The 12,824-nt window shown below is 52.1% G+C and overlaps 1 protein-coding gene across 1 annotated transcript in view; it reads left to right on the top strand.

Moving 5' to 3' along the window:
• Positions 1-12,824, top strand: part of LOC140396361 (glioma pathogenesis-related protein 1-like) — an 83,956-nt gene that overhangs the window by 69,424 nt on the left and 1,708 nt on the right. Inside the window, exon 3 of the mRNA XM_072484920.1 lies at positions 10,808-10,923. Coding sequence (XP_072341021.1) covers positions 10,808-10,923 — 116 coding nt within the window. The remainder of the gene's footprint in view (positions 1-10,807; positions 10,924-12,824) is intronic.

Raw genomic sequence — 12,824 nt, 5'->3', positions numbered from 1 at the left:
CCTCCGTATATTCGTGTTCAGCTGTTTCCCCTTAGCGAACCCAGTTTGATCCTCGTGGACCACTCCCGGGACACAATCCGCTATCCTTGTCGCCATCACCTTGGCCAGGAGCTTAGCATCCACGTTCAGGAGGGAAATAGGCCTGTAAGACCCGCACTGCAGCGGGTCTTTTTCCTTCTTTAAGAGTAACGATATCGTCGCCTCCAACATAGTCGGGGGCAATTTCCCTCTTTCCCTGGCCTCATTAAAGGTTCTCGTCAAAAGCGGGGCCAGTAGGTCCATGTATTTCCTATAAAATTCCACCGGGAACCCATCCGGTCCTGGGGCCTTCCCCGCCTGCATGCTCCCAATCCCCTTTACCACCTCCTCCACCTCAATCCGTGCTCCCAGTCCCGCCCTCTCCTGCTCCTCCGCCTTCGGGAATTCCAGCCGATCTAGGAAATGCATCATTCCCTCCTTACTTCCGGGGGCTGAGCCTTATACAGCCTCTCGTAGAATGCCTTAAACACCCCGTTCACCCTCTCCGCTCCCTGTTCCATCTCACCTTCCTCATCCCTCACCCCACCTATCTCCCTCGCCGCTCCCCTCTTCCTCAGTTGTTGGGCCAGTAACCGGCTCGCCTTCTCTCCATACTCATACTGTATTCCCTGTGCCCTCCTCCACTGTGCTTCTGCCTTGCCCGTGGTCAGCAGGTCAAATTCCATATGTAGCCTTTGTCTTTCCCTGTACAGTCCCTCCTCCGGAGCCTCTGCATATTGCCTGTCTACCCTCAGAAGTTCTCTCAACAGTCGCTCCCTTTCTTTACTCTCTTGCTTCCCTTTATGTGCCCTTATGGATATCAGTTCCCCTCTGACCACCGCCTTCAGCGCCTCCCAGACCACTCCCACCTGGACCTCTCCGTTATCATTAAGCTCCAGGTACCTTTTGATACACCCCCTCACCCTTAGACATACCCCCTCATCCGCCAACAACCCCATATCCAATCTCCAGAGTGGGTGCTGCTCCTTTTCCTCTCCTACCTCCAGATCTACCCAATGTGGAGCGTGGTCCGAAATGGCTATGGCCATGTACTCCGTCCCTGTCACCTTCGGAATCAGTGCCCTTCCCAGGTCAAAAAAGTCTATCCGTGAATACACCTTGTGAACATGGGAGAAAAATGAAAACTCCTTACTCCTAGGCCTAATAAATCTCCAGGGGTCTACTCCTCCCATCTGCTCCATGAAGTCCTTAAGCACCTTGGCCGCTGCCGGCCTCCTCCCGGTCTTAGACCTAGACCGGTCCAGCCCTGGATCAAGCACCGTATTGAAGTCTCCCCCCATTACCAGCTTTCCCGCCTCCAGGTCCGGGATACGCCCCAGCATACGCTTCATGAAGTTTACATCATCCCAGTTCGGGGCGTATACGTTCACCAGAACCACCGCCTCCCCTTGCAATCTGCCACTCACCATCACGTATCTACCCCCACTGTCCGCCACTATGGTCTTTGCCTCAAACAGTACCCGTTTCCCCACTAAAATAGCCACCCCCCTATTCTTCGCATCTAAGCCCGAATGGAACACCTGCCCCACCCATCCTTTACGTAGTCTGACCTGATCTGCCAGTTTCAGGTGCGTCTCCTGCAACATGACCACATCTGCCTTAAAGTTCTTAACTCCCCCCCTCCCCCTCTGCTAGATCCCTTTCTAGCGTAGTTGCACCCCCATGTTGCTCCCAGAAGTCAGCAAACTCTGGCTGACCTCAGCTTCCCCCGTTTGTCCTCGACCCCTCATTGTGTGAGGCCCCCTCCTTCCTGCGTCCCCGTTCCCATAGCGCGGGAGCAAAGCCTGTTTCCCACTCGGGCCCGCCCCTGATGGCGCAGTTCCTTTCTCCTTCCCCTTTCCTTCCCACCGGCGCCCACAGTTCCCCATACTCCCCCCCCCCCCCCCCCCCCCCACGAGGGGAAACGAGAAAAGTTACAAAATTGAAAAAAATTCTCTCCCCCCCCCCCTTCCCCTTCCTCGTCCCACATAATCACCCCACCACTTTATTACAGAAGCTTTTTCTCTCGCCAGACTATCCCAGCTTCTTGTCCACAATGAATGTCCACGCCTCTTCTGCCGTCTCAAAGTAGTGGTGCTTCCCTTGGTGTGTGACCCACAGTGTCGCCGGCTGCAACATTCCAAATGTAACCTTTTTGTGGAGCACCGCCTTGGCCCGGTTGAAACTTGCCCTCCTCCTCGCCACCTCTGTACTCCAATCCTGGTACACGCGGATCACCGCGTTCTCCCACCTGCTGCTCCGAGTTTTCTTCGCCCATCTTAGAACCACTCTCATTGTAGCGGTGAAACCTCACCACTATGGCTCGAGGTATTTCTCCTGCCTTTGGTCTTCGCGCCAGAACTCGATAAGCTCCCTCCACCTCCAAAGGGCCCGTCGTGGCCTCCGATCCCATTAGCGAGTGAAGCATCGTGCTCACATATGCCCCGACGTCCTCCCCCTCTGTGCCTTCGGGAAGACCCAAGACTCTTAAATTCCTCCTCCTCGAGTTATTCTCCAGGGCTTCCAACCTCTCCACACACCTTTTGTGCTGTGCCTCGTGCGTCTCTGTCCTTACCACCAGGCCCTGTATTTCTTCCTCATTCTCCGCAGCCTTTGCCTTCACGACCCGAAGCTCCAACTCCTGGGTCCTCTGCGCCTCCTTTAGCCCTTCAATCGCCTGTAGCATCGGGGCCAACATCTCCTTCTTCAGCTCTTCCAAACAGCGCCGCAGGAACTCTTGTTGCTCCGGGCCCCATACCAAACAGCCACCTTCCACCGCCATCTTGCTTCGAGCTTCCCTTCCTTGCCGCTGCTCCAGTGGATCCACTGCAATCCGGCCGCTATCCTCTCCTTTATCCATATTTATCCGGGGGGATTCCCTCCTATTTCACCGCACAATGATTTTGGCCGTTAAAAATTGCTGTTGGGGCTCCTAATAAGAGCCCAAAAGTCCGTTTCAACGGGAGGTGCTGAAACGTGCGACTTAGCTGGTCATCGCCGCACCCGGAAGTCCTAACCTCGCCATCTCCGCCCGCTCCGTCTTATCTCTGTGTGCCCGTATTAAAATAAACTCCCCCCATACTACTGCCTTTAGTGCCTCCCCCAATGTGGCGGCCGAAACCTCACTCGTGTCATACAGCTCCACGTATCCTGGAATGGCAGCCCTCACCGCTCACAAACCTCCTCATCTGCCAACAGCCCCACGTCCAACCTCCACTGTGGGGGCTGCCCCCATCCAATTCACCTGCAAGTCCACCAAATGCGGCGCGTGGTCCAAACCCACGATTGCCGAATACTCCACACCGACCACCCCCACCAACAACGTCCTATCCACAAAATAATCGATCCGGGACTGCACATGGGAGAAAAACGAAAATTCTTTCGCCCTCGGCCTGCCAAATCTCAATGGGTCCACCACCCCATGCGCTCCATAAGCCCCCTTAGTTCCCTCACCATCCCTCGATCTCGGGCCCGACCGATCCAATAACGGCTCCACTCAATATGCTCCCCACTTCAAAAGCTACCTGTTTATTTATCAAGTTCGTTACACCCCTCGTTTTCAAATCCAAATCCTGAGTAAAATCCCTGCTTTACCCACCCTTTCCTGAGCCCAGCCAGGTCCCCAATCTTCAGATGCGTTTCCTGTAAGAATGCCACATCTATCTTTAGGCTCCTCAGATGCGCGAACATGCGAACCCTCTTTACCGGCCCAATTAGCCCTCTCACGTTTAATCTGATCAGCCTGGTCGGAAATCCCGCCGATCAGCCGTATCTGCTCCTGGGCCAGCATCCAGCCCGTGTCCCGTACCTCCTCAGTCCTGCCGCCGGATGTCCACTGTCATCAACCATCCTCATATCACATTTCAAAAGCCCCTCACCTGTCAGCAGTTCCCCCCTCCCCCTCAAAACAACAATCCAACCCCCATCAACACTCTAACCACCTGCTCACCTCCCACTGCACTTCCATGAACTAGCCCGCTCAGCTAGCCTGGCAGCCCTCGCCCATGGCACCTAGCATCCTAACCCCCAGTGATCTCCCCCCCGCTCAAACACTATCCTGGAGCAAACAACAACACCAACATTCAAAGACCAAAATCAAAGAAAAGAACAACCATTCATCCCCCACAGAAGAACACAGGACAATGGCCCCCAAAGAAAAAAGAACACCTCCTCCAAAGTTCAATGTCCTCCTTCTCCAGCCAGTCCATTGTCCCTCAACAACTTAGGGCAGCACGATAGCATTGTGGATAGCACAATTGCTTCTCAGCTCCAGGGTCCCAGGTTCGATTCCCGGCTTGGGCCACTGTCTGTGCGGAGTCTGCATGTTCTCCCCGTGTGTGCATGGGTTTCCTCCGGGTGCTCCAGTTTCCTCCCACAGTCCAAAGATGTGCGGGTTAGGTGGATTGGTCATGATAAATTGCCCATAGTGTCCAAAATTGCCCTTAGTGTTGGGTGGGGTTACTGGGTTATGGGGATAGGGTGGAGGTGTGGACCTTGGGTAGGGTGCTCTTTCCAAGAGCCAGTGCAGACTCGATGGGCCAATGGCCTCCTTCTGCACTGTAAATTCTGTGATAACTTCATCACTTCCTCCGGCGTCCCAAAGTAACATTCTCGGCCATTGTAGGTCACCCAGAGGCGAGCCGGGCACAGCATCCCAAATTTCACCCCTTCTGAAAGGGGGCAGCCTTCACTTTATTAAAGTCAGCTCTCCTCTTTACCAGCTCCACACCAAGGTCCTGGTACACTCAAAGTTAATTGCCCTCCCAGGTACACCGCCTTGTCTGCCTGGCCCCCCTCAGGCTCCACTCTGTCATAATATACACCAGTATATCATGGTGCAGATACACACACACTGATGCACACACAGTGGGACCAATCAACACACACAACACTGCAGCCAATCACCAGTTAGAGCACACGCACTATAAAGACAGGGGGCATCAGAGTTCCCGCTCATTCGAGCTGCAGCTTCCTAGTAGGACAGAGCTCACAGCCTGCAGCACAGATCTTCACATGTGCTAAGTGCATAGACTGGTTAGGACAAGGCAGAGGTCTTTAGTTCAATCTAATATCGTGCTAACCCACAGTGAAAGTATGTTAAACAGTTTCTGACTTAATAAAATAGTGTTGCACTATTTTAAGTGTTGGTGACCGGTATGTGTTCCACGGATCCAGAGCGCCCAACACAACATGATACTAGGAGTTGAGGGATATTAGAACTTCTTAGACCTACCTGCAAGTGATCTGCCTTCTGCCAGCATACTGTCATCCTGCAAAATGGACAACATCTGCCCGCCGCTCCGCATCGCCGGTAACGTAGGGGCCAACTGGAAGATATTCAAACAACGCTTCCAGCTCTACCTTGAGGCCACAGACCGAGAGGATGCCTCGGACTCCAGGAAGATCGCTCTCTTCCTATCCACGACCGGGGACCATGCCATCCACTGTTTCAATTCTCTCACCTTTGAGGATGAGGAAGGTAAAACAAAGTTCAAGAAGGTCCTCCTCAAGTTTGACACTCACTGCAGCATAGAGGTGAATGAAAGTTTTGAGCGCTATGTGTTCCAACAGCGTTTGCAGGGTAAGGATGAACCTTTCCAGTCCCTTCTCACTCACCTCCGCATCCTTGCGCAGTCCTGTAGCTGCGGGCCCACCTCCGACTCCATGACACGCGATCAGATCGTTTTCGGTGTTCAGTCGGACCCCCTACGACAACAGCTCCTCAAGGTAAAGCAGCTCACCCTAGCGACCGCCATCGAGACCTGCGTGCTACACGAAAATGCCACGAGTCGTTATTCCCACATCCAAGCTGCTGAAACGGCGTGGCAAGGTCCCTAAGAGGCGGAGCGGGTCCAAGCAATTGAGCAACTCCAGGGCCTCAGCCTGGATGAGGGTGGCCATTTTGTGCGCTTTTCGCGGACTCCCCGCTTGTGCGCACCAAACGAGGGGACGGCAACGTCGCCGAATGTAATGCGCAGGTGCGCACCACGTACAACCGCACCGCGCATGCGCGGTGGCGCAGCGAACGTACTGACGCTACGACGTGCGGTCAACAGTGCCATTTAAAACGGCAATGCCTGAGATGTGGCAAACTTGGCCACTATGCTGCCTTATGCCGAGCAGCTCAGCCTGCCAACTCATATCGCTTCAGCCAGCCTCACAGGAATGTCCGGGCCATTCAACCCACGGTCACCGAGTCCGATGCGGACCTACCACGCAAAACATTGACATCGAGGACCCGAAGGCACCTTTTCGAGTCGGTATCGTGACAAAAAACAGGGTGTCCCCGAAGCAAAGACACAAGCCGCTGTCGGTATACAGCATCGATCCAGACGTTGAGTGGTGTGCCACCCTGATGGTCAACCGGTCCCAAATACGATTCCGCCTGGACACTGGTGCCTCCGCCAATCTCATTGCGCGGTCTGACCTCCAAAGCCTTTGTGTCAAACCAGCCATCCTTCCATCAGCCTGCCAGCTATTGGATTACAATGGCAATGCCATTGATGCCAGCGGCTTGTGCCAACTTGAAGTGACGCACAGGTCACACAAAGCCATCCTTCCTTTTGAAATCGTGGGCTCCTCGAAAGCCTCCCTGCTTGGCGCGCAGGCATGCAAGCTGCTGAACCTAGTTCAGAGAGTTCACTCTCTCTCTCCTGATGACACATCTGCCTTTCAGGACACCGACTTCAGGGTGCAACTCGACGCCATCATCAACCAGCACCACAACGTCTTTGAGGGCATGGGCACGCTCCCATACATCTATAAGATCTTATTGAAACAGAATGCCACGCCTGTGGTGCACGCACCTTGCAGGGTCCCAGCACCCCTTAAGGACCGCCTCAAGCAGCAGCTGCAGGACCTCCAGGACCAAGGAGTGATTTCCAGAGTCACAGAACCAACCGACTGGGTCAGTTCCATGGTATGTGTAAGAAAGCCTTCCGGCGAATTGAGAATTTGCATTGATCCCAAGGATCCAAATCGCAATATCATGAGGGAGCACTATCCAATTCCCAAGCGCGAAGAGCTCACATGCGAGATGGCACGCGCCAAGCTCTTCACCAAACTCGACACCTCAAAAGGATTCTGGCAAATCCAGCTCGACAAATCCAGCAGGAAACTGCACATTTAATACCCCCTTTGGCAGATATTGTTACAACAGGATGCCGTTTGGATCATACCTGCTTCAGAAGTGTTCCATAGGATTATGGAACAAATGATGGAAGGCATTGAAGGTGTTCGCGTCTATGTCGACGACATAGTTCCTCGGGGACCACATCTCCCAGTTGGGTGTGCAGTCGGATGCGGACAAGGTAGCTGCTATCACAGCTATGAAAACGCCAGAGGACAAGAAGGCGGTCCTCCGATTTCTGGGCATGGTCAATTTTTTAGGGAAGTTCATCCCTAACCTTGCCTCTCATACCACGGCTCTCAGGAACCTGGTCAGGGAGACAACGGATTTCCAATGGCTCCCTGCCCACGAACGCGAATGGAGAGAACTCAAAACAAAACTGACCTCGGCCCCGGTCTTAGCTTTCTTTGATCCAGCAAAGGAGACCAAAATTTTGACCGATGCCAGCCAACCCGGCATTGGGACAGTGCTCCTTCAACGTGATGAGGCCTCATCATGGGCCCCTGTTGCATATGCGTCAAGCGCCATGACCCCCACGGAGCAGCGCTACGCGCAGATAGAAAAGGAGTGCCTGAGCCTTCTGACCGGTGTGGTTAAGTTTCACGATTATGTCTACGGACTTCCTCAATTCACCGACCATCGCCCGCTGGTCAATATAATACTGAAAGACTTGAACGACATGACGCCTCGCCTCCAGCGTATTCTTCTCAAGCTCCGGCGATATGACTTCCAGCTGCTATATACCCCAGGCAAAGACCTCATCATTGCTGATGCTTTCTCCAGGGCAGTCAACACTCCATGTGACCCAGCGGGATTTGTCTGCCAGGTTGACGCCCATGTGGCATTCGCAGCCTCCAATCTACCTGCCACGGATGAACGCCTCGTCCACATTCGCCGCGAGACAGCGGCTGACCCTTTGCTACAACGTGTCTGTGCCACCTAACAGACGGGTGGCTCAAGGGCCAATGCCCTTAGTTCTATAATGTCAGAGGTGATCAGGCGGTAGTAGATAGGGTTCTTCTAAAACTGGACTGAATTGTCATCCCGCATAGCATGCGCCAGCTCGTCCTGGAACAGCTACACGAGGGCCACCTTGGCGTGGAAAAGTGCCGCCGATGGGCCCGAGAGGTAGTGTACTGGCCCGGCATTAATGAAGACATAGCCAACACAGTGCTCAACTGTCCCACTTGTCAGCGCTTCCAGCTGGCCCAACGACGTGAGACCCTGCAGCCCCATGAGTAGGTCACGTCACCATGGACCAAGGTGGGCATCGACCTGTTCCACGCGTTGGGTAGAGACTATGTCCTGATCGTGGACTACTTTTCAAATTACCCAGAGGTGATACGGTTGCACGATATCACCTCATCGGCAGTCATTCGTGCCTGTAAGGAAACCTTTGCTCGACACGGCATCCCGCTCACGGTTATGTCGGACAATGGCCCCTGCTTCGCCAGCCAGGAATGATCCAACTTTGCCAGGCGGTACAATTTTGCCCATGTGACATCCAGTCCCCTTTACCCTCAATCCAACGGCAAAGCGGAGAAGGGAGTACATATAGTCAAACGGCTCCTCTGCAAGGCTGCCGATGCTGGTCCGATTTCTACCTCGCCTTGCTGGCCTATCGCTCCGCCCCACGTCCACTGGCCTGTCGCCAGCCCAGTTGCTCATGGGTCGTACCCTGAGGACGACTCGCCGTCCATTCATGTCCCAGACCTCGACCACGTTCCAGTCCTTCGCCGGATGCAGCTGTCTCGTGCACAGCACAAGGCGGCTCATGACTCCCGTGCAGCTGATCTCCCTGCTCTGGCTCCAGATGACAACGTCCACATCCATCTTCCAGATGGTGGCTGGTCTGCAACTGCTGTTGTCCTTCGGCTGGTGGCCCCGCCGCTCGTTCCTGGTTCGTCTACCGGATGGCTCCATTCTGCGCCGCAATCGACGCGCCCTTAGTCTCGTTCCACGCTCGCTACGTGATCCTCCACTGTCACCTTGCCCTCCTGCTTACCCTGCCATGGACTATGCAGAGATCCCTGTCATTCTGCATCCCGCTGAATCTGACGCAGTCCAGCCCGCTCCCGAACCGGCTGCTCCCAACCCACCCTTGAGGCGGTCAACCAGAATTCGTCGCCCACCTCAGAGACTTAATTTATCAACTTTGTGGACTTATAGACTTTCTGAATTGTTTTGTTGCTTTGTTTGATCGTTTACCTGGTTTGTATATAGTGTTCATCTCGTTATTCTTGTTGCATATTGTTTCTCTGCACCAGGCACCTTCCCATGTAAATAGCTTAGTTCTCATATACATAGTCCAGTAAATACGTCTTTCGCACCCCACACGTAGTTAGGAACATTCTCACCATACACTATTTGTTGCCACACATATACATTCTTTTATAAAAGGGGGGGATGTCATAATATACACCAGTATATCATGGTGCAGATACACACACACACTGATGGACACACAGTGGGACCAATCAACACACAACACTGCAGCCAATCACCAGTTAGAGCACACGCTCTATAAAGACAGGGGGCATCAGAGCTCCCGCTCATTCAAGCTGCAGCTTCCTAGTAGGACAGAGTTCACAGCCTGCAGCACAGATCTTCACCATGTGCTGAGTGCATAGACTGGTTAGGACAAGGCATGGGTCTTTAGTTCAATCTAATATCGTGTTAACCCACAGCGAAAGTATGTTAAACAGTTTCTGACTTAATAAAATAGTGTTGCACTATTTTAAGGGTTTGGTGGCCTGTATGTGTTCCACGGATCCAGAGCGCCCAACACAACACACTCCTAGTCCAGAAACCGGTGCAATCGCACCACCATCGCCCACGGCGGCTCGTTACCCTGCGGCTTCCTCATCAGCGCCATGTGCACCTGGTGCACTTCCAGGGGGCGTTCGAAGACTCCCTCTCCCAACAACGTCTCAAACATCTTGGCCACATATGAGCCAGCGTCTGCTCCCTCAATGCCCTTCGGCAACCTCACGATCCTCAGATTCTGTCTCCAGGACAGGTTCTACAGATCCTCCATGCCACTTCTGGATATCACACATCACCCCAATTCGGAGGCAATCGAGTAAGTTGCATCTTCATGCTCCCCCACCATCTCTTCCACCTTCTGGTTGCCTGGCTCTGAGACTCCAGCCTCATCTCCACGCGGTCGATCCCCGCCTTAATTGGATCCACCGTCTTCGCTAGGTCCTCCAGAGTCTCCTTCCTCTGCTGGGTAAACTTCTCGTTCACCAGCTGCTCCATAGACCACCGAGATGTGAGGGTAGGTCCCTTACCCTCCACCATCTTCCCCTGTGTTGCAGGGAAAGTTTCTCGCTCCAACAGCTCCTTTCGACTAAAACCCCAAATTTTTTCTGCTCCATGAATCCATCCACTGGTGGAACAAACTCTTCTTCCACCACTCCTGCACCTTTTCCTATTAAAAAGTCCACCCATTAACCGGAAAAAAGGTCCAAAAACACCGCCACAAGCGGGAGCTACCAAATGTGCGCCCACTAACACCATGGCCACCACCGGATGTTCCGTTCCTGGTAGTTTTCTAGATTATATGTGGTATTTATAGATATAGCATGTAAATCATAACTTTGTTTATAAAATATGAGAAATTGTATCTAATGTTAAATAATATTTTTTCTTTTCCAGATTATCTGGGCAAAATCTTATAAACTTGGCTGTGCCGTTTCTGATTGTCCCAAAGGAATTAAATCTTCTGGATTTAAAGGACCAGCTATAATTTTCATCTGTAACTATGCACCAGCGTAAGCATTAAATTGTTTTCTCTTGTAATTGTTCTTGAAATCAATCACACAATAATTATGCAACAAGACTCTTCAGTCCTTCAGCTAATTGGAACTTCACAGACCTGGGTCAATTTTTGCCTATCTAATCATTGCCAGAGAATCACCTAAAATGCCTTCTTACTCCTGCATAATTCTCCTATTTTTTGTTCATATGCTGCCTTGATATCTAAAAACGCATCAGTTTCCATCCGTGTGTTGAGGGCATGCAATTTTATCTCACCACCTACCCCTTGACTGCTCCAGTGTCTCTAACTTGTGATGAATGTAAAAACTGATATATTTCATATTTGTGGCAGCAATGTTATTAAAAACCCTGGTAAACAGACTATGACCGCCCTTAGTGGCTCATTCGTTATAGGCTTCGGCCTGAGCGACCGATGTGCCCTGTCCAACTCATAGAAGGAGGGCTCTTCCACCTTCCACATCAACTTGATAAACATCTTTGCGAAGTACTGTCGGTATTGGGCCCTCCACCCCCTTGGGAAGACCATGATCCTCAAATTCTGCCTCCAGATCCTTCACTTTGGCTCTGAGCCCCTTGTTGACCTCCGTTACTCTCCGCAGCTCCTCACGCTGTGTTGTGACAGTGCCTCCTCCAACCCCTTCAACCTCTCTCCTTCTCCCACACCTCGACCAACATCTTCGTCAATACCACCTTTATCTGGGCAATTGCCTCCTCCGCCCACTCTTTAAGCAAAGCTGTTATCTTCCTCTGAAGCACCTCCAAATGTTTGGCAAACAGCCTTTCAAACTCCAACACCGCCTCGGTCAGTTTCAACCATGATGGGAGCAGCCCCACCCTACGACCCAATTCACCTAACAAGCACATCGTTTGGGACTTGTAAGAGGGAAACCGGAGCACCCAGACAAAACCCACGCAGAAAGTCTGCGTGGGTTTCCTCCGGGTGCTCTGGTTTCCTCCCACAGTTCAAAGATGTATAGGTTAGGTGGATTGGCCATGATAAATTGCCCTTAGTGTCCAAAAAAGGTTAGGGTTATTGGGTTAGGGGGATATTGTGGAAGTGAGGGCTTAAGTGTATTGGTGCAGACTCGATGGGCCGAATGGCCCCCTTCTGCACTGGATGTTCGATGTTCATCAGGTCAATTTTGTCCCAGTGCAGCAGGAATTTGAAGTCCTCCCCCTCGATCCTTCCTACCTTAAATGTTTCTGCACCCTTTTAGTTCTTTACATTTGCACCAGGGAGGCAACCTGTCATGTGGGGCTCAGGTTGGCAGTTGCAGAACGATTTAGTTCCCTATGATCACTGCATTTCTACATGTTGTTGTGACCCTTCAATGCAATCATTTGCTGCAGTGCCTAGAATGTGCTAGACTGCTCTGCCCTCAGGTGTAGTCACCCCCACAGGTATTTGATGCTTAAAACCAGTTTGAAAGTGCCACTTATCCAGAGGATTCTTGCTCTGTCTGCCTCTTCCGATTGTGTTGGTTGGCACCACTAACTATCCTGAACTCTCGGCAGCTGTGGGATCTCTTGGAATGTGTGCTGCAAGAAACTTTCAGCGTCCCTTAAGCCCTGCAGTGACTCCAACTGCTCCTCAAGCTCAGAAAGACTGATCTGGAGTTTCCTGCATATTCAGATATCCAGGACACATGGAATGCCCTGGAGTTCCCTCATGGTAGCTGCTCTCAGCCATTGTATTTTGATTCCTCCCCTGTTGTCTCCATATTTTTTCATGAAATATCCTACTGCCATTTCTGCTTGTTTTTTTAACTAGAAACCGTTGCACCATTTATTGAATTTTGCTCTACTTTCCTTTCTCCTTTATTGCTAAGTTTTCATATGCTAGCAGTCTCTCGGTTTTCCCGCATAAGCCCAGAAGTCTTGTAACTTTTAAAGT

This window comes from Scyliorhinus torazame, chromosome 19 (genome assembly GCF_047496885.1).
Source record: "Scyliorhinus torazame isolate Kashiwa2021f chromosome 19, sScyTor2.1, whole genome shotgun sequence".
NCBI classification, from domain to species: Eukaryota; Metazoa; Chordata; class Chondrichthyes; order Carcharhiniformes; family Scyliorhinidae; genus Scyliorhinus; species Scyliorhinus torazame.
This window is presented reverse-complemented; position numbering and strand designations above follow the sequence as displayed.